Raw genomic sequence first — 27,843 nt, forward strand, 5'->3', positions numbered from 1 at the left:
GATCTGGAAAAAATAGACTGGCTATAAAAATACATTTTGTTTTTGGTAAAATGTGAGAAATGTAAATAAGGAATTAATATCACACAGTATTATGTAACTATTGTTAATTTTTAAGGTGTGGTAATGGTGTTGTGATTATATTGAAGAATTGTATTCTTAGGAGATTCCTGCTGAAATATTCCATGGGGAAGTTTCTGCGATCTTCATTCCAAACAGTTCACAAAATGAAAGTGCACTTATATAGAGTGATAAAGTATATGTGGCAAAATACTAACAAATATTGAATCCAGGTGGAAGATACCCAAATATTCACTATTCTTTCAACTTTTCTGTGTGCTTGAAAATACTCAGAATAAAAATTGGGAAGATGGAAAACAACTTTCAGGATCACCTGTCTTCCCCCAGTGCCTCCCTCCCCTCCTAGCTTCTATCCCAGCACCTTCTAGCCCAGATAAACAAGAGATGCATTGGCTTTTTAAATAGCTTTATTTTATTGAGATGTAATTCATACACCATACAATTTACCAGGAGATGCATTGGCTTTTTAAATAGCTTTATTTTATTGAGATGTAATTCATACACCATACAATTTACCCATTTAATGTGTACATTAATTTACCCATTTAATGTCTGCTGAATATGGCTTTTAGTGTGTTCACAGATTTGTGCAACATCACCAAAATCAATCTCAGAGCATTTCCCTCACCCCAAAAAGAAACCCCACACCCCTCAGCCCTTACTCCCCAGCCCCCCAGCCCCTATCTTCCAAGCCTAGGCCACCGCTAGTCTAGTTTCTGTCCCTAGATGAATTTGATTGTTGCTTCTTGAAGATTTTATACATGTTGCCAAATTCTTTGGCTGTGGCCAACTCTTTAACAAAACAATCTGTGTCCTGCAGTGTCTCTTATCCCAGTTCTCTGGTTCTCTGCAGGAGATAAGAAGGAACTGGTATTACTCTTGGCTTCTGAAAGCCCAGGAGCCTCATAAGACCATGCCTCTTGCCTTCTGGCTATGCTGCTGAAGGAACTGAAGGAAAAGCATCAAGTCTGCTGGAGAGCACATTCAACCTTTCACTTGCTGAGGGCACACGGAGAGGCATTGCCCATCTTCAGCTCCCCATTGTGCACTGGGATCTTTGCAGATGCACATTGCTTCCTGACAGCCCTTTGTGGTCTGGGGTTGGGGTACTTACTTCCTTCAGACTCCATCTCAACTCTCACCTCCATGGTGCCTCTCTGGAGGCCACATCTGAGGCTCAGGTAAGGTGTGAGCAAGGCACTTAGCTTCCTTAATTGAATCAACTGCATAGCAGTGCCAACAGCTATAACAAGCAAAGAACTTCTCCATGAGAGGACCTTTGAATAACTCTTTTCAAGACAATTCCATTATATCCTATTTCAAGTCAAAAGACGCTAGAGTATTTATTTCAGCTGATTGTGTGTTGACTTGCAAGTGAGAACTGATCACTCCCAGAGGGGAACAACTATACCTGATGGTGCCTTTTGGAGGGGGCTTCGTGGAGGAAGGTTTTTCCCATGTGAAAAGTCTGTGAATTTTGAGTCCATGAGTAGGACAGGAAGGTTTCTGAAGTAAGAATAGCATAAAAGGTGGTGGAACTAAGAACCGCATGCAATCTGTTGAGGTTGGAGGGTGTAGTGTATGAAGTTTAGCACCAGATTACTGAATAAGCCCAAAGAGAAGAAACAGGAGTTGTATCTAAGCAGTCGTATTTCATTTATGCTTGCTCCCCACTGCATCTTCTTTGTCATGGATTTTTAGTATCAGTTACCTAGTAGATGCCCTGCTACATTTGCTGGTTTAAAATGGGTTTACCTAACCAGGGAATGATGTAAAGCCTGCCTTGATGTACTCTTTGCTTCATGTATCTCAGTTTTCCACCCTGGGAGCACCAGACCCTGACTTTCTAAGCTCCTTGTCTGCATCTCAGTCCTCTGCCTAGCACATATCTGTGGTACATGCAGGAAGAAAGCATGAGCCTCTTCACAGGGCACTTGTGAGACAAAGACACCCATTCCCACGAAGACTACATATGTGAAGGCCTGCCTTCAAATCCGCTTGTCTAATTTTGGTCATGAAGCAATATTTTCATCCAAAGAAGCAATTGATCTGTGATCTCAGCGCTTCCACTTGGAGGTAATGTAAACCCAGAAATAGACCCTATAGTTTGGGTTTTAACCATAAATAAAGATGTAAAAATCCAAGAAAGAAGAGTGAAAAATAGTATAATTTCCCAAGATCAACCACTCCTGCAGGCCTGAAGGTAGCCCCAGGTTTTTCTGCAGTTAACTAAAGCTTTCTAGGAGCTCATCTAAAGCCCAAGAGAGCAAACCCAGAGAGTCACTGTTCCTCCTCAGCACTTCAGGTTAAGAGGTTCATTTTATAGCTCTTTTTGCCCCTATCAAATGGGTCTCTCCTCCCCACCCCCAGCCCATGTTGGTTCTCCCCTTCTCTCCCACCCTCTTTCAACAGCATCATTTTTCCACCCTTAACAGCCATCTAAGGATAGTTATCCAGTGAACACAGACCTGGGGTAACTGGTAATGGTAAAGTCAAAGGCTTATGTTTTTCCCTGCAGTAGGGCAACATTTTTCATCTCTTATTTTCCTTGGCCAGAAGGAAGATGTCATTCAGGGAACCCCAGGTGTTTTGAAGATGAAAAGGAAGGTAGGGGGTCTGGCTCAGTGCTTATTAACCACAGAGAGAATTTGGTTCACTTCAAGAAATAGTAAAATAATGGCAATGGAGAGACAATGCCTCTTAATGAATTCATGTGAGTAAAGTACGAGGTGACCAGTTTGGGGACATGCAGTCCTGAGGCTGCCTTCTGAAGAAGGAAAGCAAAACGATTGTTTTCTATTAGAACAGAGTATTTACTTCCCTTTCCTGCAGCACCCAGGGCCACCGGATTCCATATTCCGAGGCCAGGGCTGCCTCTCCCAGTGCTCTGGCTGCCCTTCAATTTAAATAAGGCAGGTGACATGCGACCACCGGCCCGAGGCAAGAATAATTTCAGGTGCTCCCTCAGCCAGGTGAACTGCTCCACTTCCCAAAATCCTTCCCTCAGGGCTCAGGAGACCCCACCCTCAAATCCCACCCACCCACAGAGTTGGGCATCTCTAGCACACTACCCTTGCTGTGTCAGACCGGGTCCCATGAAACGTATCAACCGCCTGGAAAATAAAACAACCTCCCAGGGGCCCGTAACAAAAGGAAGGCAAGAGCAGGGGAAACAGGAAAGCTACGGAAATAAACCCCAGAGACTGCCTTTAATCCTGGACAGGTGGCATTTTGGCACAAGCGCACTGAAATCACTTTCCTCCCCTGGGCTGCAGGGGTGAATCCCTTTCCCGGGAAGACCGATACCCCTCAACCTGGAGAGGAGATCGTGCCGGGGGAGGAGCCTGGAGCCGGGGCGAGAGGTCTGTGACCTCCCGCGAAGTCGTGCTATCGGCCTTGGATCCGCGTATCTAGTGTAAACGCGGTTTCACACATAAATAACGTGCCACATCTGGCCCTTTGGTTTTATGGCGTCTTAGCGACCGAGCAATTTATAGATGGCGACCTTGTTAACCAGCAGTCCGGGCTCGCCAGGAGCTGCGGAGTCCAAGGCACTGCTGGGGAGGGAGGAGGGGCGAGGGTCAGGAGAAACCTGGGGTCCCAGGTCTCCAGCTCAGAGGGGCGCTGGAGGGAGGGAATCTACCGGCGCGTTTGGGGGCAGGGGGCCGAGGCGGGGTGGAAGCCCCCTCCCCGCAAAGCCGACCATGTGGCAGCTGAAAGAGCCATCGAAGCCCAAGTGTGTTTGCGCTCATACCCAATTTATTACCGCTGAACATATGGCCAATATTTTGACTCACGTCAGTCCGGCAAGGAAAACAAACAGAGCGCGCGCGGCGCGGGGGAGCTGCCCCCTCCACTGGGGCTGCGCGGTGGCCGCGGGGCCGGAGCTGGGAGGGTGGGGCCGCTGGGCCGGGAGCCTGGAGCCAGGAGCCCGGAGCCGGGAGGGGGAGCGCTCGCCCGCCGCGTCGAGCCGCCGCCCGAGCGCCCGCGACTCCGCAGCCGCCGGTGACTCGGGATAAAGAACGGCCAGGACCTGCGCGCTCGCCCAGCCGAGGCTCCAGCGGCGCAGCCGCGCTCCAGGTGAGCCTCCAGCTGGCGCGCGTTTCCGGTGGACGCGGGATGGGGGTGGCGCGGGGCACCCGGCGGAGCCCGGGAGCCGCAGCGGAGCCCGGCGGTGGCGATGGAGGAAGCCCGGCGTCGCCCTCGCTGCCAGGCGCTGACTGTCTGGTCCTCCTGCCACAGCCGCCCGGCGCGGGAACGCGCTCCGGGCACGGTCACCGCGGCCTGCCAGCAGAGAGGGGTTTCGGGGCACCGTCGTCGCCGCCGAGCGGCGCCGGAGCTCGGGTTCATGGCGGACCCCGGTTATGAGCCCCTCGCTCTCCCGGGTCCTGACTCGGCTCAGTCCCCAAGCCGCGTAGTCCGGACGCAGCAGGTGGGCAAGTGCGGGGCCTCTGAAGTTCTCCCCGACTTTGCGGATCACGGCAGGAGTGGGGAGCACTCGAGGACAGGCAGAGCCCCTCTGTCGCGCCTGCAGTCAGGAAAAGTTTTACCTGCCGCCGAGGCCAGGTGCTCCCGCCGCTGCGCACTTTCCGGTGCGGTCAGGGAAAGCGGGACTGTCCCAGGGGCTGGGAAGGTGCGGGGCTGGGGGGTGGAGGAGGAGGGAGGGGCGCGGCACCCGCGGCGGCCCCCGCCTGCGGTCCCCTGAGCCCCGCCTGGTAGGGCGCGCGGTGGGGGAAGGGCGCAGAGCGAGGGGGGTCCGGGTAGGTGGAGTACTAGATAAAGACGCGCCTTGAAATGCGGCGGGGCTGTCGCCGCAGCTCCGGGAGTAGGAGGCGGAGCGGGCGCACGGAGCGCCTGGCTAGCTCCCTCCGGATTGCTCGGGGCCGGTTGCGCCTCGGCTGGCGGGGCCGCGGTGAGGAAGGGGCGGCCGCTGCACCCACCTCCACCGGGTAAGTCGCCCCCTGTGCGTCGCAGGGGGCTCGGGATCGGGGATTGAAACAGAGGCAGAAGTCCCGAAGGTAATTTGGAGATGGCGCCCAGTGGAGACAGGGGCTTCTCCTCAGGCGGAACTGGGACGTGAGGGGACGGTGGTGATGAGCAGGAGGGCAAGCGGTGGGAGTCGCAGACAGGAGGAGCCGGGGCTGAGGGCCCGCGCCGTGGACTGAGGTCTCTGGAGAGGCGACTGAAGACTGGAGTTTGGGAGGCGAGTGTCGCCTGGGCCGCGGCCGGCTCCGGACAGTTCTCGTTTGTGTCAGTAGAGATCGCCAGAGGATCAGAAATGAACCTCGGTGAGGTCCTTGTCTCCGAGGGGCGCCCCCTCCGCCCCAACCTCCTCCCATAGCACACACGCACACACTACCAGGAGGCTCTTTGGAGCTCCTCTGGCGCCTTCTCGACTTTAGTGGCTCTTGGGGCTGGAAAGGGGTCGTTGCGTCTAGGGGAAGGTTGTGAACCTCTGGTGCTCACACTGGAGAGAGAGAGACAGAGCCCTAGGAACCCCCTCTCTGTGCCCAAGGGCCCAAGGGTGCATTCCCTGTCCTTCCCGGACCCAGCCCTTAGCTCGAGCTAAGAGCGTGCCTTCCCCGCGCCACCGACAACTACTTTTCACATCAGCCTGCCCGACCCAGCTTTAAGTGTTGAATGCTAACCCGTTAGGAGAGCCGCTTGTTTTCCAAAGTCTTGTGGTAATGATTTTGTCACGTGTTAAGAAGTAAATTCAGATAAGAGAGTGCTTTCAGCGCGCGTTTCCTGGAGAAACCCAGATCTCCCGTATTGAAATCGCCCTCATCCGGGGAAGGTCGGGCTTGGCTGAAAGAACGTTCCTGAAGGCAACACTGACGATGCGTAATCTCATTGTAACATATTTAATCATTAGAGCAGCGCGAACGAATAAAGCGAAGGAGTTCGCCCAGGGGGACGTGGCATTTGGTTCCCCAATAAACCGGTGATAATGGATTGGCTGGGACAGGCTCGTTTGGCCCGAGGGGGGCTTAAAGCTAGATTTTTAAAGAAAATATTGGAGAGAGGCCGGTTCCATTTTGTAGCGTGCCCGGAGCCACAGTTCGTGTTCAATTTAACATCCATGAAAGTTAAACGGCTTTCCTCGCCTTTTATTTTATTGGATGCATTTTTAAAGATCTCATTAAAGTGCATTTATCAAAGTCCTAACATATGCCCGCAGGGTCTTATGCCCACACAATGAGGCTGATTAATAGAAAGACAAATACTAATTTCTATTACTATTTACATCCTCGGGAGATATTTGCCCCTTTTGTGGTGGGAGGGAGGCAGATTAATTGGGAAAGTGTTGTATATTTCGCCTTGAAAAAGAATGGGGAGAAGGGAGCTCACCTAGATGCCTTCCTCCTGCACCCACAGTTAATCGCAGGGAGACTCCAGGCTCTAGGTCCCAGGATCAGTTCTGTCCGTGGCATCAGTGGGGTTCCCGCCACTCTGTAGGAACGGGGTGGGGATTTTCCCCCAGACACAGAATCTGAACTCAGTCTCTAGGCCTGGAGAACTTAGCTACCCAACTCCTTCTTAGTTGACTTGGGAGGATTGTCCATCTGGGAGGCATCCACTCATTCTTCCCTTCCTGGGGCAATTTAAAGAGTTAATATAATATGGACCAAAGGGGGAAAAAAAACTCACCTTAGGCTTGAACCCAAAGTTGGCTGAGATTTCCTTTCTTTTCACACTAGTGCCCACTTTCTCGTCCACCTGTCCAATGGCTGTGAGTCTCTCCTGCCAGAGATCTGCCGGGCACGGTCTGGCCTCTCCAAAGTTGCAGGCTCACACAGCTTTAGGCCTCCCCAACCCAGAGACTCCACTCTGCCACCCCACAGATAGAAGGGATTTCCTATGACCCTGTTTCCTTCTCCGGGGGCAGAAGGTGAGGGCAATTGGAGCTGGGACTGATTTTCATATTCTGGTTAGCAAAGGTCCCAGCACGGGGTAGTATTCCTGGGGTGCATTCCCCGATTTCTTTCATCCAGGACGTGAGAGCTGACACCTCTGCTTCCTGCAGCCCCTGCTCCCGCATTGGAAGGCGAAGCCAAAGTGGGGCTGTTTTGGAGATGCCATCCTTAAGGTGAACGTCTTTATCGCCACACTCAGGGACCAGATTGGGTGACATTTTCCTTCCCCATTGATTTCAAGTGCATGCCACGCTCTGAGTCTCCAACCCAAGATAAAATAAACCTTCCCCCTCCGACAAAACCTTTGTGTCCGCGCGGTTAATCCTTGCTGGAGCAGGAAGGTGCAACGCGCTTTGTTTCCGGAGTGAATGAAGACAAACGCTTGCACCTTGGCGCTAACCAGACAATAAACTAATCCACTTGAAGGTTGTTATCTGAGATGGGATGTGCGAGGGCCTGAGAGCTCAGCCGCATACTGTACCAGGAAAGGAGTTTCTTTTCAACCCTTTTTCATTCCAAAAAAAAAGACGAAGAAATGAAATGAAGTCAAACAAATTAGTGTTTCCAAATAAAGGGAAAAGACCTTGTGTGTTTAATGATTGGAAGCGCTTTTGTGGGTGGGGAGTGTGAGGTGTGCCGCCTAGGGCTGCTGAAGCTTTGGGCTCCTCAAGGTCGCCCCCTCTTTAGAGCAGTCCCCAAGACCCCATCCCCCATCCCCGAAGACTTTTTCTGCCCTTAACTCCCCTGGAGGACAGGGGGCAGGTACCTGCACTGCAAGCTTCCACCACCAGCTTGAACGGGGAAGGATGCGAACCGAGCGCCGTCTCCCAAGAGGTGCCCAGAACAGAGATGGGGGGAGGGTCGAATGCCGTCCACGGAGCCCACTTCTTCCACAGGCACAGGAAAGGCTCCCCTCCGTGGGGTGTGCCGAGGCCTCGCCTGCTCTCCTGTATCCTCCTTTCTTGCCTGGTTTGCTGTTGTTTAGGGCTCACCCCCACAACAGGGGGTGTAAAGCTGAGGCGTGGGAGGACAGGAGCCGGGAAAGCAGGGTGCCTCTGGGCGGCCCCCGTGCCCTGGAGCGCAGAAAAGGCCCTCGTGTTTGAGCTACCTGGGAAAGTAAACAGGTAAACACTGGGCCGACTTAGAGGGCCACTTGTCCTGGAGTGGGGCCACTTAGCCTGTGTACTTTCGCCTCCCCTCCTGGGCCTCCGGCGATTGTTCAGCCTCCCCGCGCCCGCTCCAGCCGCCTGAGCCCGAACTCAATTCGTTGCGGAACCCAGAGCAGCAGAGCGAGCGAGTCTCTCCTCTAGCTTCCAGGGGCACAGGTTCTCTTCCTCCCCTCTCCTGCCTTTCCCCCGGGCCTAGGACTCCCAATGAGTCCGTTCTCAACCTAGGAAGAATGAATAGAGCTAGAAATGTGTACGGAACCTGGAGCCCCAATGCTGATAATAAAGATGGAGTTGGGGGGTCCAGCTGTTCAGGTTACCCCAGCAGGGGTGCGCGGTGTTCTGGACGCTAAGGAGACACCAAGCAAATCTCCTCCGGCCCGGGGCACGCTGGGTTCAGAACTTCCAGCACCCGCCTCAACTTCCTCCCCAAGCATGCAGCAGAACGAGGCATCTTGCAGAGTGCCTACGAGGTCTCCAGACCACGGCAGCTCAGCCCAAAGCTCAAACCCAAACTTGACGGAATGGAGGACGTTGAACTCGCTTGGGTGCAAGATGGTACCTGGAAAGAATTTCTAAAGAATGCCGAGTGGGGGAGACGAGGAGCTGAAACTGGTGCAGGCAGACGCTGACACGGGACAGAAGCTCCCGGGCTCTAGAAGGCCTAGCTGTGATACTCGCGGGGATGCCTCTTGGGGAGTCCTCAGGATGCAATCACCTGTTTAATTGGGACAGCAAAGGTGCGTTTGGCGCCTGGCCCCTAGGCTCTTTGGGCGCAAGCCGGGCTCAAGAAATTGAGGAGACACTGGACTGTGCTCTGGGCACCGGACTTGCCCTGGCCGCCAGCTGGGCCTGCGCAGGCCTCCCGGCGTCCACAGGCCGCTCCTGGGGGACTTACATTTTATGATCTTCCACTAACAAGCCCAGTTTCTCCCCTTCAATTACCGGCCTCCCAGCGGTCTCCCTGCGCCTTTTCAATTGCAAATGTTAACGCTCTGGAAACGGACGCGGGAACCACACGGACGAGAAGTGATGGGGAAATGGAGTCTCAAGGTCCCAGGAGAGGCTGAGTGCTGTGGACCCGGCAGCACCGATCGCGGAGGAGGCAAGGCGGAAGCTCTCTCCAGTTCTCTCCCTCCCTGCCCAGCTGCCCCCAGGCCAGGGGAAAGAAAAACTGGAAGACTAGCTGGGGTGAAAGTGTAGGAGGGGCCAGAGTCCAGGCGGCGTCCTGCGAGGGCAGGGGACGTGGGCGCCTCAGGTGCTCCAGCAAGAGGACACCGCAAGCTGAGACCCAGAAGGATTCGGCTGGTCTTTGAGGCTAAGGGGCAGGAGCAAAGGCAAACCCGACCTTTGAGAACTGGGCTGAGGGCCTCCTTCTCTAGGCGCCTAAGGCAGCACTCCCTCCCCATGATTAATTCCAGAAGCCAGGATTCCCCTAGGAAGGCAGTCCTCTCTCAGGTGCTCTGCGGACCTTGCAGGCTCCCACGGGTGAAGGGAGGGGACTTGATCAATAGCAGCGGTGCTGATTTAGATCCTTGGAAGAAAGGCCCACTATGCTGGGGAAGAGGGAGAGAAGTTGGGAACTACATGGAACTTCAGCGAGGTGGTTCCCAGCTGAAGAAATGAACACGCTTTGGGAGGCCTCTGCGGGCACTCCCCCACCTAAGATGGCTCTGGGAATATGCCAGAAACGACACTTGCTGCCAAAGACCCCTTTGCCACCTGACCCAAGAATTTGCCTGGCCCAACCAGGCCCTATTCAGGGTCCCCATCCTGGTGGCTGCCCTGGACCCCAAGAGAGCCTCCACCACCTTAGGACTGAGGAATAAGAGGAGGAACAAAAGGAGGGTCTTTGCTGCAACGCTTGGGTTGAGGAACTTTTTTTCTCACCAGTTATGTATTTAGCAGCTGAGTAACAATAGCAGTGGCAGGCCCACTCCCGCCCCTGGATCCAAACTCGGCGCTTCCCCGACTCCTGGAGAACCAACTTCCCTCCTCCGACGGGGCAGAGCGACGAGCTCCCACGTGAAAGGGCGGGGGAGGGGGGGCGCTGAGAAAGAGACGGAAAGCGAGCAAAAAAAAAAAAAAAAAAAGCACGAAAAGTAATGGGTTCGAGGAAGACGATTCAAACAAGTTTCTATTTCTTCCAGTGGAAAAAAGGGGGGAAGGAGGGGGAGAAAGGAGAAAAGAAAAAGTAGGAGGAGAAAGAGGAATCGGGGAGCGTCGACATGAAGGGGTTTCCTTAATATTGTGGACGGATTCAGAAATGAATGAAGAGATAGTCCATTGAAAAGGGTTGAATGCCATGACAACTAGGAACAACCTTAGATTTATTCCAAACAGTTAGGACACATTGAAAGAGAGCGTCAATCATGTATTATTTCGCCACTGAAATAAATGCAAAAACCGAGCCGGGACAAAGGCTTCCAACGGGAGCGGGACATTTGTCTACATTTCGCTCATTGTCCGCAGCTTAGCAATCGGTTTGTATTTGTGTTTGCCCGGGTCCGACCACCCAGGACGCGCCGACGAGGGGCTCGCTCTAACCTGGGCCATTGTCACCCACGTCACATACTGGGGGCGAGGCAGCGAGGGCTGCAGAAAGCCGCCGAGCGGCTCGGGGAGAGGTGCCCTCACCCGGCGCTGGCAACCCGGGGGCAGCTGGGGCGCGGCGGCGGCCGCGGCAGCTGCGCGCGAGGAGGACCCGGCGCCCGCGCTCTGCTTGGCCCGCGCGGAGGCAGCCCAGGTTGTGGGAAGACTAGACCTTGCCCCCGCAGGGGTGGCCTTCTGTACCCCTCCCCGCCCCCAGACAAAGCTCCTTCCTGACACTCCTCTGGGGTGAACGAACATCAGGTAGCCAATCTACCCCGCTGCACCCCCCCAAAAAATTTTTAACTAGGAGTGGTAAGTGCGGCGTGGTCTTTTCCTACCCCAGCGCCGAGGAGGAAGTGCAAGTCCCGGGAAAGTTCAGTTCCCAGAGCCGAGTGGTTGGAAACTTCACACTAACCTGACTTAACCTGGAAACGTGGAGCGCGTACTCCGAACGCGCCCAGGGAGTCCAAAAGGAGACCATACTAAAGAACTCGAGTGGGAGAAGAAAACTGGGGAGAAAACGCAGCATCGTCGAGCCACCCAGCGACCCCCCTCCCTCGCAGCTTTCTGGGTCCTCACCCAGGCTGGAGACACAACCCCCACCCCCACCCCCGCAATCCCTCCCCGCCGCCTTCCCGCTGCTCCACCTCTAGCCGGAGGCTGGAGAGGGAGGGGGCCGGAGAGGGAGGGATAATAGAGGGCAGGAAAGAGCAGGGCCGTCTGCCCTTTCCTCCACCCGGGGAAAGAGGCCCGCAGAGCCCAGAGGCACCAAGGCCAGGGTCCGACCCCAGCCGAAGTTGGAGCTCCTCGCTCTTACCCCGCCCTCCCCGGGACCGCCCGCAAAGCAGAAAGTGAACTGCGCGTCCTCCTTGGCCGCAGAGAGGTGGAGGCGGGGGGTTGGGGGTGGGAGGTGGGGGGAGGCGGAGTGAAGGAAATAAATGAGTCTTTAGCAAATAAAGGGCGGCTGGAAGGGGGCGGGTCGCTTGGTGGTGGCTCTGGCCGGCCCGGAGCGGAGCTCTCTCCTGGGTTTCGGGCTCTCTCGCGGTTAACTGGAATCAATTACTTGCCTTGTCATTTCTAGCACTCATCCTTAAGCCTCAACCAAAATATTGACCTAGGAGGCTTACAGAAGTTGGGCTCTTGCCATTTGAACCGGATCTTGTTTAGGGAACCACCAGCGATGGAAAGGAGAGATTTCCGCAGCTCGGCCTTCGCCCCCTCCCCCTTTTTCCAAAGGCGCCACAAATCGCCAATTTTCCGGCTTGCCGGGGGTGGGCGCGCGGGGGCAGGGAGGTAGGAACCGGTGAATGTTAAAGAGGATTTTTTTCCTCCTCCTGGTTTCTGTTTTGTTTTCTCTCCTCCTCCTCCCCACCCCCACCTTTTTTAAGATGCAATTTGTTAAAACGGCCCTTTCAAGTGTGTGGACTCGCGAGCGACGCGGTGGCCCTTTGTATGTAAATACTGGGTTTAAAAAAAAAGGCTCGCCCCGTCTTTGCAATTAATTGACACGTTACACCTCTCATCTTGCTCTAGAGGGCCGTTGGCTGGGAGCGCGGAGCTCCCCAAAACCCACAATTTCACATCTGCAAATACTGTCTTCATCCACTTGACTCCCAAGACCCGCCCACACGTGGCCAACCTTTGCGTTTTTAATGTCTCTTCCCCCTTTTTTCCACCCTTCTCCCGCTCCCTCTCTCGCTCCCCCTCCCTCCCTCTTTCTTTCCCTCCCTCCCTCTCTTTCTCCCCCTCTCCCCCCCTCCCCAGGTTCGTGAGTGGAGCCCAGCCTTATATGGACTGATCGCTCGGGCAATGGCCCATTTTTTCCTCGCCACCAGCCGCCACCGCGCGCCGAGCGGCCGCCGGAGCCCGAGCTGACGCCGCCTTGGCACCCCTCCTGGAGTTAGAAACTAAGGCCGGGGCCCGCGGCGCTCCGCGCGCAGGCCGCCCGGCTCCCTGCGTCCATTTCCGCGTGCTTTCAAAGAAGACAGAGAGGCACTGTGTTGGGCTTCATTTTTTTCCTCCCCATCCCCAGTTTCTTTCTCTTTTTAAAAATAATAATTATCCCAATAATTAAAGCCAATTTCCCCCTCCCCTCCCCCAGTCCCTCCCCCCAACTCCCCCCTCCCCCGCCCGCCGGGGCAGAGGAGCGCCACGAATTGACCAAGTGAAGCTACAACTTTGCGACATAAATTTTGGGGTCTCGAACCATGTCGCTGACCAACACAAAGACGGGGTTTTCGGTCAAGGACATCTTAGACCTGCCGGACACCAACGATGAGGAGGACTCTGTGGCCGAAGGGCCGGAGGAAGAGAACGAGGGGCCCGAGCCAGCCAAGAGGGCCGGGCCGCTGGGGCAGGGCGCCCTGGACGCGGTGCAGAGCCTGCCCCTGAAGAACCCCTTCTACGACAGCAGCGACAACCCGTACACGCGCTGGCTGGCCAGCACCGAGGGCCTTCAGTACTCCCGTAAGTAGCAAAACTTGGCTGCTGTGGCCGTGGTCCCCTCCATTCCTGCGGCCGCAGCCCGGGATGGACGCTGGGAGTGAAAGGGGAAGGGGCCATGTAAGCCCGGACCCCCTCACTAGGATCCGTAGAAAGGTTTTTAACACTTGTATAGGTTGTCCTCTGCCCTCCTCTTCAAGCCCCCTTAGTTCCGGGAAAGAACTTGGTCTCCAAAATTTTTTTCAGTGCTAGAAATTAAGGAGAAAGAGGGAGAAGGGCTATACCTCCCAGGGGCTGGTATATGATGTCAACCGGGACTGATGGCTCCAGCCGCAGCCCCCGGACTCCGGCCGCTGGGAGGGACTGGCTTGGAGCCCTGTAGGTAGCCAGCGAGCCTCGTCCGGGTACGGGTGGAGGGTGGGGAGGCTTCGGGTGGCCCGGGTATAAATAGCTCACCCTGCCCCCTGCGCGATCACAGAGGACGCTTTGTGCGGTGCAGGGGGTGTCTAGAAGGCCCGAAAGCAGAAACGAAAGCCCCCAAAAACCTGCCTTAAATGGCCGAGCCGATCAATGCTGGGATTGTGGGGTTTTTCTTTTAAAAATCTGCCCACGTCTCGCCAGAGAGGAAACCGCTTAAGGGCGCCGGAGCCCTTAACCTGCGATGATCTTCAGTGCCACTCCCCCCCACCAAATTCTCACCCACACTATGTGAGCCCCTTGAAACGCGAGCCCCTAGCCCCCACTCCTGCGGATTTCCCTCTTTACCCTGGGAGGCCCCGACGTCTTCGTCAGGCGTAGAGCAAGGCAGGGGTCATGGTAAAGACAGCGGCACTGGGCTGCCAGGCGCGGAGGTCCAGAGTCGCATGGAGGATCCAGAGTGCTCCGAGTCTGGTGCAGGCTGCGCGCGGCCTCCAGACGCCTGAAGCGCTTCTCTCTCCCCCTCCCCCCAGTGCACGGTCTGGCTGCGGGCGCGCCCCCTCAGGACTCAAGCTCCAAGTCCCCGGAGCCCTCGGCTGACGAGTCACCGGACAATGACAAGGAGACCCCGGGCGGCGGGGGGGACGCCGGCAAGAAGCGGAAGCGGCGAGTGCTTTTCTCCAAGGCGCAGACCTACGAGCTGGAGCGGCGGTTTCGGCAGCAGCGGTACCTGTCGGCGCCCGAGCGCGAGCACCTGGCTAGCCTCATCCGCCTCACGCCCACGCAGGTCAAGATCTGGTTCCAGAACCACCGCTACAAGATGAAGCGCGCCCGGGCCGAGAAAGGTATGGAGGTGACGCCCCTGCCCTCGCCGCGCCGGGTGGCCGTGCCCGTCTTGGTCAGGGACGGCAAACCGTGCCACGCGCTCAAAGCCCAGGACCTGGCAGCCGCCACCTTCCAGGCGGGCATTCCCTTTTCGGCCTACAGTGCGCAGTCGCTGCAGCACATGCAGTACAACGCCCAGTACAGCTCGGCCAGCACCCCCCAGTACCCGACAGCACACCCCCTGGTCCAGGCCCAGCAGTGGACTTGGTGAGCGCCGCCCCGACGAGACTCGCGGCCCCAGGCCCAGGCCCCAGCCCGGCGGCGGTGGCGGCGAGGAGGCCTGGGTCCTTATGGTGGTTATTATTATTATTATTATAATTATTATTATGGAGTCGAGTTGACTCTCGGCTCCACTAGGGAGGCGCTGGGAGGTGGCCTGCGTCTCCTTGGAGTAGCAGATTACACCCACCCAGCTCTGCCCATGCCTCTCCTGCTGAACCTTTGGAGAGGGCGGAACTCTACGCCGTGTTTACAGAATGTTTGCGCAGCTTCGCTTCTTTGCCTCTCCCCGGGGGGACCAAACCGTCCCAGCGTTAATGTCGTCACTTGAAAACGAGAAAAAGACCGACCCCCCACCCCTGCTTTCGTGAATTTTGTAAAGTACGTTTGTGTGAGTAGCGATATTGTCAGCCGTCTTCTTCTAAAGCAAGTGGAGAACACTTTAAAAATATGGAGAATTTCTTCCTTTTTTTAAAAAAAATAAGAAAATGCTAAATATTTATGGCCATGTAAACGTTCTGACAACTGGTGGCAGATTTCGCTTTTCGTTGTAAATATCGGTGGTGATTGTTGCCAAAATGACCTTCAGGACGGGCCTGTTTCCCGTCTGGGTCCAACTCCTTTCTTTGTGGTTTGTTTGGGTTTGGTGTTTTTGTTTTGGGGTTATTTTTTTTTTTGCGTTTTCCCCTGCTTTCTTCCTTTCTCTTTTTATTTTATTGTGCAAACATTTCTCAAATAAGGAAAAGAAAACCCTGTAGGCAGAAAACCCTCTGCCCTGTCCTCCGGGCCTTGAGCCCCGAACTTGGAGCTCCGCTATTCGGCGCGGTTCCCCAAGAGCGCCGGGCGCAGAAAGCTTTCGATTTTTTAAATAAGAATTTTAATAAAAATCCTGTGTTTAAAAAAGAAAAAAAGAAAAAATCCCTGCCCTCCCGTTTGTCTTACTGCGCCGGGCCAGAGGCCTGGGCCTGGGAGCCGGGCCCGGACGCCCGCGGGGCTCCCACAGGCGGTTCTTCTCGGGCGGGGAGGCCGGGGGCACCGGGGCCCTGGGGCCAGCGGGGCTCCCGGTGCAGGTCCCTCCGACCACAGGCTACACCCCGCGCCTAGGATTGGGGAGGGGACGGGAAGGCTCGGCCTCCGGCCTGCGAGCGGTCGGCCGGAAGCCCAGGGTCGCCCACCCTCCCCGGTCTCTCCCCGGGTCTCGCGCGCTGTCTGAACCCCGGGCGGCAGCGTCCGGCTGCGGGAGGAAAAGTGACTTCGGGAGCCGCAAAGGCGAGGAGAGCAAACCCCCCTCGCTGGCCCAAATCTATGAGTGGCTCCTTCAGCCGGAGAAGCTGTTGAAGCCACTACACTCGATGACTTTCACTTTGTTGCATTTGACTTACCTCACGCTAAGAAAGTGGGTGGGTGGGGGTCTGAGGTTAAGACTGGCTGCCTTCTCCCCACTCCCCACCCCTTTTCAAAATCTGCGGGCTGGTGCTGACCTAGGAGACCGCTAAGGCTAGGGGTGGGAGCGGTCAGGGCGCGCTAGGCTTTGGCTTAGGGGGCGTGGGGGGAGTACGCGGGGTCCTGGGCTCGGGGGAGGGAGGGGATACTGCAGCCCTCTCTAGGATCTTTGGCCCCAGGAAGCCAGGGAGCGAGAGTCTTTGGCAATCCCAGCAAACCGTGCCTCCCCCTTCCCTTCCGCTCCCATCCTTTCCAGGCTTCCAGGCCTCTCTCCGGGGACTGGATCTCGGGCCACCTCCCCTCCAGCGTTCAGCGGTGTGCGGTCCCCCCAAGTCAGCCCTTGAGCGTGGGACTGAGTGGATTGCTAGGAAGTAGAGGTTTGGGGGTGGGGTGAGCGCCCGGGACGGGAAGTGGGCACACAGCCCCGGGCTCGCCCGGGAAGGGCGCATCCATCTTTCCGGCGGGGAACTGATTCCGTCCCACCCTTGTTGCTGGGGGCAGATCTCCTTGGCGGTTGCTGGCGCACACTTGGCCACGCGGGGGAGCGTCTTAGGAAGCCTGGCGAATTGGAGGATGAGCCTTTCTCCTCTATCTCGGGGGTTTCTAAAAATACTTGGGGCTCTGTAGCTCAGAGCCCAGCGGGTGCTGCGAGACGCTGGGGGACTGAAAGTCGGCGCATTTGGAAATTGTATCTCTGTTCTTTCTGAAGCTGCACCACCAAGGCTGGGGGGTGGGGTGGCAGTGAGGAGGCCGGGCAAAAGGAGCGGTCCCAGCTGACTTTCTCGCTCCCTCTAGTTGATGATCAGGTTTAATTCAATATCTAAAGCAAACATGATTATCCGTGCGACCAAATCTGTGCGTCGATAGCACTCAGCGCAGCAGCGCAGGGACGCGATGACACTTTATTCCCACGTTCCACACCGCCCCTGGATAATTGAGGGCTCGGAAGTCTTTCTAACACCCCAGTAAAGGTCCTTTCCCATCTCCAGGCTCATCCTCCGGGAAAGGGCAGTTTTTCTAAATGCTAAAAGGTCTCCCTTTGTTCTCCACACTAGCTTGGCAATGTTTGGGGCTTATGTCTTACTGTTTTTAAAGGCCAGCGAATTTCTCCCAAATAGTTTGTTGTGCAATAATTGAATGCCCAACGTGCCCTGGTACTAACCACTCAACATCCACTTACAACTTCCCCTAGTCCCAAAATCCTCTGGGAGGAAAGGTGAGGGTTTCAAGTCTCTTGGAGCGGAGCTGTCAGAAGGCCTGAGGCCATTTTGACTCCTCCAGGCCCCAGGGTTTCCAGGGTGAGAATGATCACAAGAGACCCTCAGGTTTCCAGAGAGGAAGGGGAAAGCGTGGAAGGTCCTCACCCTGGCAGGCTTCCACCACTTGCCCATTGAGGACACATTTGGAGCGGTGGCCAGGACCGCGGGTCTGCAATCTGGGTGTGCGCTCCTGCGGCCGCCCGGGAGCCCGGGAGGTGGGCCCGGCGCCCGCCTCTCTCTGTCCTCGGGTCCCCATGGAGTCAATAAAAGCGCCTGTGGAGCCCTGTGTGGCCCTAACCCCAGCGCCCTGGGAGCGCACCCGGCGCGGGGTCCGCTTCAGCAGTCTATCTTCGCCCAATCTACAGCGGGCGGTACAAAACCTCACAATGGGAAAGCTGGGAGCCGGAGATGTTAGAGGCGTGCATATTAAAAAGGGACAGAGAAAGGATCGCGGGGACAGAGAGAGGGGAAGAAGGAGAAGGGGCCCGCCCCCCACCCCCCGCCCCACCCCGCACCATTCAGCGCGCTTATCGCGGGCAGTGAATCCCGGAGTCAGGCAGAAGTCTCCTTGGGGTTTTGTTGGGCTTGTCACTGGGTCCCTTTGTCATCCGCGGGCTCCATGCTGGATTCCATATGGCCAGCTGGACCGAGGGAGCGCGAGGAGGGACCCGCACAAAACCTAAATTGTGTCCGGCTTTCAAACCCTGTATTGTTGTCTGTGAAAGGAAGACGCATTAAAAATTCGTGCTATATCTATTGGGGAGGAGGCTGGTGGAGGGGAGAAAAAGCCACCCCTGTCTTTGATGGCTTCGGAGGGCGTTTGCCCCGCCTAGGCCCCGTGACACTGAAAGCTGGATCTCTCTCATTCTGTCTCTCTCTCTCAAAATCTCTCTTTTTCTCTCCTCTCATAATCTCGCTCTCATAATCTCTTTCTCTACTTTCATAATCTCTTTCTCTCATAATCTCTCTCTCTTCCTCACTTCTCTCCTTCCTCTCTTCTCTCTCCTTGACTCTAACGCTGGGACGGGAGTCCGCGAACCTGCGCCTTCAGGGTTTGGGCTCACTTATGCGCACTTTGCTCACTCCTGTGTGTGTATCAGGAAACTAACTTCTGCCTGGGAGCTCTGCACCATCGGACCGTCCTGGGACTCAGGAGGCAACTCAGGGTACCCAGGGCCTGGGTGGTGCTTGGTCCCGTACGGGCTTAGTGGCTCCTGGGTAGATGAAAATCCACCCCCCTGATTTCGCAACCGACAGGCCCCGCAGCGACAGCGCGCGGAGCCGCCCTTCCACTCACCGCGACAAAGGTTCTGAGAGGACAAGGGTGCCGCTCAGTCCCGGTCCCAGCTAGATTTGGGCTGCAGCCGGTTCCAAGGCGACTTGCGCCCTGCCGGGCCACTTGGTTACCAACCCCGAAGAGCTAAAGACGCGCGCGTTCATTTGAATTACGCGCGGGGATCCATCCCACTGGCCTCTTGGTGCGATCGGAAACCACTTCAGAAACTTCTTCCAACAGCGTCTCTCCCCAGTTTGGAGGAGGGAGATACTTCCTTTAATTTTCAATGTCTCCTGTATTGCGTGCTTACAAAATTCAGTACCAGGGAGACACAGCAGGGCTTCCAAGGAATTTGCCCATTTTTTGCCTCCCCTAAGCGGTCCAAATTGGCGCGAGGCAGTCGGAAATAATTTGGGTCATGCCTTCTCCCCTGCAATTGCCAGGTCAAAACTCCCATAAGCAGTCCCCAAATAAACCATATGTACTAAACAAAAATAGTTTATGCTGAGCTCTGTGGAAATAAAAAATGGAACCCAGATAAGTTCCCCACAAAGTCACTCAGCCCGTAATGAGCAGAACTGAGTTGGTGGAAATTCCGACTAATGGGAAACTTGGATGCGCCCCCTTTCCTATTTAGTACAACGGTCATATTTAGTAGAATCAGATAATTTAGTAAGAGTAGAAGCCCCCCTTCTCAACATTCCCCACCTCAGATAGGGAAATAACTTATTTCCTTACCTATTGACTGTTGGGCTTAGTTGAGACCTGGTGTGGATTTCTCGAGCCTTTTCAAGAGCCTGGTCATTGAAAAGCTAATCCAATATTTACCAAGCATAAGGACAGTTCTCAGACGTATTTATTAAGGCCCATCGCTAAGTGATTACTTGGACTGAAGACAAAGGCCAGGGGAGGGGGCGTCTAGGCGCACCAGATCCTTCCCCGCTGGGCTCTCCCCACCCAGAACCAGGAAGCCGGGAGCGCGCTTGTGCGGTGCCGAAGTTCCCCTCCCGGTGTTAAGTGGCGGGCGGATTAGATACTGTGCTGGGCGGTATTTCAGGAAATATGTACTTGTGGCTTCCTGAGAGGCTAGGCGCAGTGACACTCTAAACCGTGTCGATATATCATCTTTTATCCAGGATCTGCAAATAAACCCCTGATCCTCCCGGCGCATTATAGCCGCCGCTATCTAGCCAAGGAAGCGATCTGAGTTTTATTGCTTTCACCAACGCCCCAAGACACACAAACACACACACACACACACACACACACACACACTCTCTCTCTCTCTCTCTCTCTCCTCTCTCGCACTCTGATTTTTAAAGGCTCTATTTTTTTCCTCCCGAGGCATCGTTATTAATAAAGAGGGGAATAGGCCTCAGCGCCGCCATCCGAGCAAGCGGGGAAATGCGGGCCCGCAGCCCAGGCCCGCGCGCCGATTCCGCCTAAGCTCCACGCGCCACCTCGGGCCGCAGAACCATGCGTGTGCCGCGTGCTGCCGCCGCCAGGAGGCGCCCAAGACGCGAGTTCCCGAGCGTCTCTGCGCGCGGGTCCGGGCCGAGCCCGGGAGCCGCCGGGAGGCAGCTGCGCATCAGCGGACTGGCGGCCCGGGTCGGAGCCCGGTAAGTGGTGCCAGGAGGCGGCGGCGACTCGGAACCTTAGGGAGACCCGCGAGTCAGACGGCGGCGGGTGCGCGGCTGCCTGGGAGGTGCGAGTGGACCTGTCTTCAGCTGTGGTTTTCCCGCCATGCCTCTTCTCCACGTGCGTACCACCGCCCGTCCCAGCCTCGGTTTCCATCGTGTTTGGGCACAGACCACAGCCGACTGGTCCAGGAGAGCTCTGGCCACTGGGAGGGCCCCACCAGGCGCCAGGGCGCGCGGTCTCCGCGATCTCAGGGCCCCTGGCGGCGTCGGCCGCGCAGGTGGACGCGGGGACGGCGGTGCTGCGAGGGCCCGGAGGGTGGGTGCCCACGTGGGGAGGCGGCCTGGGGAGGGCGGGAGCGATGCGGAGGAGGGACCCGGTTTGGGTGCAGGTTTGCGGGGCAGGGGTTCTGGGAAGGAGAGACTCTCGCCTTCCGCCCGCCCTGGATCCGGGTCCCGCCGGACCCCCGGCTCCTGCCGTTCGCCGCCTGGAAGCGGAGCAGGCGCACAGTCCAGACGCCAGGGGGAGACGCTGAGCCGACCCGGACCGTGAGGTCTGGGCCCGGGAGGCCAGAACGCCCCCACCCAGCAGAGCACTCCGGGCAACCCTCACTCCGTGCTGAGACCTCGGCTAGGGTGCAAAGGTGTCCGGGAATGGAAAGGACACGAGGATGTAGACGCCTTGCACTCTACTCACGCCTGGTGCCTTTCTGAGAGGCTGGGCGTGGGGCAACGGGTAGGGGACAAGGGGGTGACATTCCTCAAGGTCCTCCCCCCAATAAAAGTAGGGCCTGCAGTTCCAGCTTGATTCGTTGATTATTGGGTGCAACCGCCTCAGATCAAAGGCATCGTGGCTCCAAACACTGACCCCTTTACTTTCCTAAGCCCCCGCTTCAAAACCAGCTGTCGGTGGGCCGGTGAGGGCGTCTGCAGTACCCAGGCTTTCCGCGGGGAGGCGCGGTTGGATAAGAAAAGGCTTCCCGGCTGGGGCGCGGAGCGCAGCTCAGACACCTGCGGGATTCGAGATGTCCCCGCGAGGTGTCCTCTACACCAGGGCTGCATTCCCTAAATAATGAAAACTCCCTGCCCTTGCACTTGGTGCCTGGAGTGCGATGAAGAGGCTGAAGGTATCCAGCCCGGCCCTTCTCCCCTCCCTCCTCAGGTTGCTGATGTGACATGCGTGTAACTGTCACCCCACGCAGGACGTGGAAGACTTCCACCACCCCAAAATGTTCCCTTCTAATGGAATAACGTGTTCTGTCCTAACAAAAGAATAGCTCAATACTTAAAGGTATCAATTCAAAGCTGCAGATGAAAAATCCCGTCCGCCCTTTGTTGCTTGTTCTCGCCTGTGGTATTTTTACCTTTCTTCATAAAATGATACAAAGAAAGCCCCAGGTCGCTGACCCCAGCCTCTCTCGCATCTGAAGACGATGACCATCACCGCTGCCACGTATTGAGCACCTTCTAGGCCAGGCTCCTTCTCCTTATCGTCTAATCAGATCATCATAGCCAATCTGTCCTTCTGCAGAGGAGCCTGTTTCAGAGAAGTTAAGCACCCGATCTTATAATCAAGCCAGTGTTCTGACAAAGAAAAGCATTCTGGGAGTGCAGGTGGGATCTACCAGGGCGTCTTCTCCTATTCCAGAAGAGTGGGCAGGGGTGGGGGAGGACAAAGATGCCCTCCCTCTCTGCAGAAGGCAGTTGGGTGACTTCTCCATGGGGCAGGGTTCTGCCAGTTCTCCTCTGGCAGCCAGTGCCCAGGTCCCATCCTGGTTGGTGGGGGCTGGGCCAACCCCTTGGCATCCTCAGGGAAGCCTGTATGTACACCAGCACCTCCACTGGTGTAGAGTGGCCATCCCGGCCAGCGAGTGTCCCCCGAGAACTGAGGGGGAGTAGGCAGAGGGTCCACCTGAGGGGCACACACCAGAGCCTGTTCTCTCTCCTGGGCCTGGGCCTTCTATGGTTTCGATGACATGAGCAACTCCCCTCTCCCCCCAGGATGATAAAGTGCACAAAAAAAAAATAGAGTTTTCACTAGCCAATTGATCTTACTGCTCTAATTAAATGATTACTTTTTTGCCTAATGTGGGGAAAAGGTAAAATAAGTTAACATGTTTTTCTGGGCATAGTGTTGGGCTCCCTAATCTGAGAGATTTGCAAGTTTTTGTTTTGTTTTGTTTTGTTTGTGAGACCGGATCTCACTCTGACACCCAGGCTGTAGTTCAGTGATGCTATCATAGCTCATTGCAGCCTTGAACTCCTGGGCTCAAAAGAGCCTCCTGTCTCAGCCTTCCCAAGAGCTGGGACCACAGGCATGCACCACCATGCCCAGCTATTTTTTATTTTTGTGTAGAGATATCATCTCACTGTGTTTCCAAGGTTGGTCTCAAACTCCTGGCCTCAAGCTATCCTCCCACCTTGGCCTCCCAAAGCACTGGGATTACAAATGTGAGCTACTGTGTCCAACCACAAGAATTATTAAATGAAATTTTATTTAAGTATCTACTTCCAGATCTCTCCATGTTTCTTTAACTCTACTAGCTACAAAATAAAAGAATTACCTCATCAGCCTCTGTAGGGTAAGATGAATTGTGTGGAATGGGCATGAAATGAAGGATAGTTAGATGTAGAAGGTAAAACAAAAGGAATCAGCTTTTTGTGTCTGTGACAGAGGATCTGATACTTGATGGTCTGACCACAAGGCATCTCTCAGAAATTGGCAGTCCTTTTCACCCAGTGAACAGCCAGCTGCTTTGAGCAGAGAGAGCTGTGGTTGGAACTCCTGCTTCATGACTCGGGAGGAGGCAGAGCTTGCTGCAGAGTGCAGCCACTGCCCACAGCCCCAGCGCACTCCCTCTTCCCTTGTGCTGGCTTCCCGCTGCCAGCATCTGCAAGTCTCTTCCTGGAGGTGAGCAGGAGGGTGCTGGGCCCATTAGACAGGTGGCTAGGGCTGGGGAGTTTATGGTCTTCACCCAGTTTCAGGTGGAGGTTGCAGGATATACAGCCCAGCTTCCTGGCCCCAGGTGGAACATGGAGACATGTTCGCCATCTCCCACAGGCCCCCAGTGGGACTGAGCCCTAGTTGTCTTCAGTGGCAATCTGCTCATTACCACCTCTCGTGTTGATTTTTTTTCCCTTCACTTTCTCATTTTTCCATTTCCTTGTTGGTCCCAATTAAACTACTTGCACATGAATCTTTGTCTCAGGGTCTGCATCTGGGGGACCCCAAAGACACAGACACTTGAGCTCTTACTCTGCCTTTATCCTAGACCTAGCATTGGTCTCTAGAGGTCACTCATGACTTAATGGCCCATCTTAATGGCCTCTTTCCCCATGTGTTCCTTGGGAATGTCCATTTTTGATGCGTCTTTCTGTACCAAGTAGAGTTTTTGGGCTGCAAGGAGGCAGTTAGCACAGGGAACTATGCAGTGAGGGACATGGAGACTAAACAGCAGCGGGCCCATCTCTCTGGCTTCTCATGGCCAAGGCTGGGACACACAGCTGCCCTCGTGCAGGTCCAGAACTATGGCACTTATTCCCTCAGGACCCATCCTCAAAGCCAGTGACTTGGTCTTTTCCTGTGACAAAGGAGCTCCCAGAATGTGGCAGTCCCCCTTCCTAGAGGGAGAATCTGACTGGGTCAGGGAGGCACCCCCGGTTTGCAGAGCCCCCATTGGTCAGGTTCAGTATCTAAAACACCTGAGGGGCAAGTGGCTTCTCGAAGTCCAGCCCATATGGTTACTTTTGACTTGGACACTCAAGGCACAGGGACACATGACACAGGCACAGGGTGTGACAACTGCATGCAGAAAGAGCCACTCTCATTCCTCAGAAGAGACTGTGGAGATGAGTGGCTGAGGCATGTGCCCCAAAATTCATGTTGAAGTCCTAACCCCCAGTATCTTAAAATGTGACCATATTTAGAGATAGAACCTTTAAAGAGCTAACTGGGTTAAAATGAATTCATTAGGGTAGGCCCTACTTCAGTATGACTGGTGTCCTTAGAAGAAGAAGAAATCAGGGTACAGACACGCAGAGGGGAGGGCATGTGAGGACATGGGGAGGAAATGCCACTTGGAAGCCAAGGAGAGAGGCCTCAGAAGAAACCAGCCCTCCTGACACCTTGATCCTAGACTTCCAGCCTCCAGAACTGTAAGAAAATACATTTCTGTTGTTTAAGCCACCTGGTCTTAGAGTTCTGTCTTGAATTTCTCTCTGCTTCAGACTTTTCTGTTTTGTTTTTTAGCCTAAGTGCTATTGAAAAGAGCAGAGAAGATAGAGTGCAGGCCCCTAGAGACAGGATGGAACGAAACACACAGTGTGCGTCTGTGTCCTGCTCAGCATATGCTCTTGGTCCCCACTGGGCCATCTGGCTGCTGACTGGCATCCCGAAGAACAGGCAGATTGCACAGGGGTAGCTCTTTCCTCCAAAGCTGCAATGTGGTGCAGGAAGTCCTCAGATTTGGGAACTCATCCAGGCACTTGAGCTCAAACATATAGTTCTGATCTAACACATCACAGGTAAGAATATCTAAAAAGGTGAGCTTTCCCCCTGGAAACCATGACTTCCTCAGAAACAAGGAGAAATATTTCAGCTGCCCAGGTTGCAGTTCCGAGTATGGAGGCTTCCATGTTTCATGGTCAGGGTCATGGTGGAGCTGCTTCAGCTGCAGGTGGTATTCCACCATCTGGTCCTCCCTGATGTCTCCTGGCACCTTTCCTTCTTCAGTCTCACCACTCTGAAGAAGCATGCTTGCAAGCGCCGCTGGATGATCCAGGACATCCAGAATTGTGGACGATCCTGTTCTTCCCATCTATGAGGTAAGGCAGATTAGGAACGTCCAGGTCTAGCTTGAATTTCACATCCAGCCATTGGCCGCCACCATGGCCAGGGACTCCTGCAGATGGATCACCGTTTCCCCTCCCAGGAGCAGGCAGGTGTCCAGTGCCAGCCCCAGAACATCCCGGTCACCCATCTCCATAGGGCTTGGATGACATGGCGATGCTCTCTGTGCCTTTGAGGACGGCGCCTTGGGTCTTTGTACACTAAATCCCACCTTGTCCTCTCCTCTATTTGAAACAGCCATTTCCCAAATCCCAATCTGATGAAATCCTGTTCTTCCTTCCCTCATGTTTCTTTAGGCCTCCTGTGGACTCCCAGAATGTAGTCAGCATTCCCTTGAGCCTTTTGGGGACTTATAAGCACATGGCCCAAGGTCCACCTAACTCCAGGTGTATCCTATAGAACCAGTATTCTAATCCTGATTTTAAAGGTCTTACACGCAGGGTGTGTGTAAAAAGCCTGCTGCAAATCAGAGTGCTTCAATTGATATTAATGAGATGGAGGAAAGAGGCTGTGAGTGCAGACAATGAGTCCCTGAGTAAATAGACTCCAGAGCCAAAGGTGTTCTCCACACTGAAAGAATGACTGTACCCAGAGAAGGAGCTCAGACTCACCTGGACAAACCCTGAGGGGACAGCCATGTCCCAGTGTGGCTAGGAGTGTCTGGAGCTGGGCACGTCCCCCATGTCTGCTTGATTCCCCTCCGGCCGAGTTCTACTCAGGTAAGTTGTGCTCATTCTTGCTTCCCCAGGGCCTGGATCACAGTTCCTCAAGCTTTGGGATACAAACGAATCATCTGGGATTTGGATAAAATGCAGATTCACATTCAGCAGCCCTGGAATTCTGCATTTCTCATGAGCTCCAGGGAGACGCTGGCGCTGCTGGGGCAGGACCACACTTTGGGTGGCAAGGGCTTGGCAGGCAATTTCAGGTGTCACCCTAGAGATGGCCTGCTATTGCACTGTCAGTAGGTAGCTGCCACAGTGACGGCCGCTCCAGAGCAAGGGGAGAACCTTTTGAAAAGGGTCCTTGAATCATTTGGGAAATAAATCAAACCATATGAGTAAAAAGTAATCAAAAAATATGTTGAATATTGGAACCAGAGGAAATCTTAGCATCATTTTGTAATGACTCCCTCCATGCATTTTCCAGATGAGGAAACTGACAAAGCCAGGTGGCCTGTGGCTGAGGAGTGAGACAGTCAGCGAGGTCTCCTTGCTGCACTCCCGTGCACTTCCACAGTGAAACCCTGCTGAGAGACACAGGAAATGTTGAACATAGTATCTTTAAAATTAAGACCATGACTGCCCTAAACATTTACAAAGCACAAACCATGAGAAAAAAGCCTGTACCAGAAATCAGAAGATGGCTTTTGTCCACGTGCAACCTTGGACAAGTTAGTTACTTATCACTGCTCTCTGAGCCTGTTTCCCCGCTGGTTACCAAAAAAATAGAAAAGGATATGGCTGTCCTTCCCACTTCGCAGGGCATCGCAGGGAGGTAGGTAGTTAATATGCTGAACCACTTCAAAACGGTGGAGCCGAACTCACAGTAGGAACCCTGTCACACACACCTTTCCATGACAAGGATATTGGTGGGGTGAGGGAGGTGGGGAGAGGCATGAGGATGGGAGACAAAGGGGTGGGGTGGGGGGCGGGGGAAGAAGGAAGCCAGAAGGACAGGCCCAGGCTAGGCTCTGAAGTCAGCAGGTGAGCGAGGTAGAGAACTAGCAGCACACTGTCCGTGGATATTTGCGGTGATGGAAATGTACTGTGTCCATGCTCTCCAGTATGGCAGCCACTAGCCACGTGTGGCTATCAAGCACTGGAAATGTAACTAGTGTGACTGAGGAACTGATCTTTAATTTTTCTTTAATTGTTATTAATTTCCGTTTAAATAGCCACATGTGGCCAGTGGCTTATGTAGCAAAGATCTAGATCATTTGTTTGAAGCAGTAAAAAGAGAGATGTGAATCTGCTCTTCTTACCTCCTATAACATGCTAATTAACATCACTGCAATTAACCACCATTCACAGCTCTTCAGCTGCTCTGTGGAACCTCAGCCCACTCTGAAATGAACAGCCGCAGTGGCAGGGGTTACAGAATGGGCTGGGAGTGGCAATGCAGATTCATCTCTTCACACACTCTTTATGCCCTCAATCAAAAATGCCTCAGGCTGTGTAAAATTCCATAAATAATAAAGAGATTTTAAAAATATGAGTCTTGATTGATTCCTTACTACGTATCTGGCTGGAATTGGGGTGGAAGGAGGCAAAGAGAGTGGCTGAGCACTCAGAAATGGCCATTACTGCTCAGCTGGAGGGAAGAATGGTGCCACCTTCCAGAGGTTCTTAACACTTTGTGTCCCACAGGCCCCTTTGCCAGGCTGAAGACTCCTATAGAACCCTTCTCAGAAGAATGAGTTTAGGTTATAAAGTAAATTAGATTAAGAGGTAATTCTACCCCTTGGGGAGGAGGGACTGCAGATTAAGGACTCTTACCCTGCAAAGACTGACAGAGTCCCTTTGCTCCGGCACCTCTGCCCCTCCCCAACCAGCTGACCTTTTTGCCAACCCTGGGTGAGTCAAGGAAAGGAAAGGACCAGCCAGGACTTCCCCCTCCCCTGGGAGGGGTGCCATGGAAGGCAGAGGACTGCTCTCTGTGTC

General features: G+C 54.7%; 1 protein-coding gene across 3 annotated transcripts; it reads left to right on the plus strand.

Moving 5' to 3' along the window:
• The first annotated feature begins 4,085 nt into the window (after positions 1 to 4,085).
• On the plus strand, positions 4,086 to 27,394 carry NKX2-2 (NK2 homeobox 2). Of its 3 annotated transcripts, XM_030826388.1 has the most exons (4): positions 4,086 to 4,158; positions 12,518 to 13,219; positions 14,146 to 14,457; positions 25,929 to 27,394. In XM_030826388.1, the coding sequence occupies exons 2-4, from the start codon at positions 12,961 to 12,963 to the stop codon at positions 26,033 to 26,035; spliced, it is 678 nt and encodes a 225-aa protein (XP_030682248.1). In that variant the 5' UTR covers positions 4,086 to 4,158; positions 12,518 to 12,960; the 3' UTR covers positions 26,036 to 27,394. The 3 variants fall into 3 exon arrangements, with proteins under 3 accessions (XP_030682248.1, XP_030682247.1, XP_003268296.1); XM_030826387.1 differs by lacking the exon at positions 25,929 to 27,394 and having other exon boundaries at positions 14,146 to 15,634; XM_003268248.2 differs by lacking the exons at positions 4,086 to 4,158; positions 25,929 to 27,394 and having other exon boundaries at positions 12,139 to 13,219; positions 14,146 to 15,634.
• The last annotated feature ends 449 nt before the right edge of the window (positions 27,395 to 27,843 follow it).

This window comes from Nomascus leucogenys, chromosome 13, assembly GCF_006542625.1.
Source record: "Nomascus leucogenys isolate Asia chromosome 13, Asia_NLE_v1, whole genome shotgun sequence".
Lineage (NCBI taxonomy): Eukaryota > Metazoa > Chordata > Mammalia > Primates > Hylobatidae > Nomascus > Nomascus leucogenys.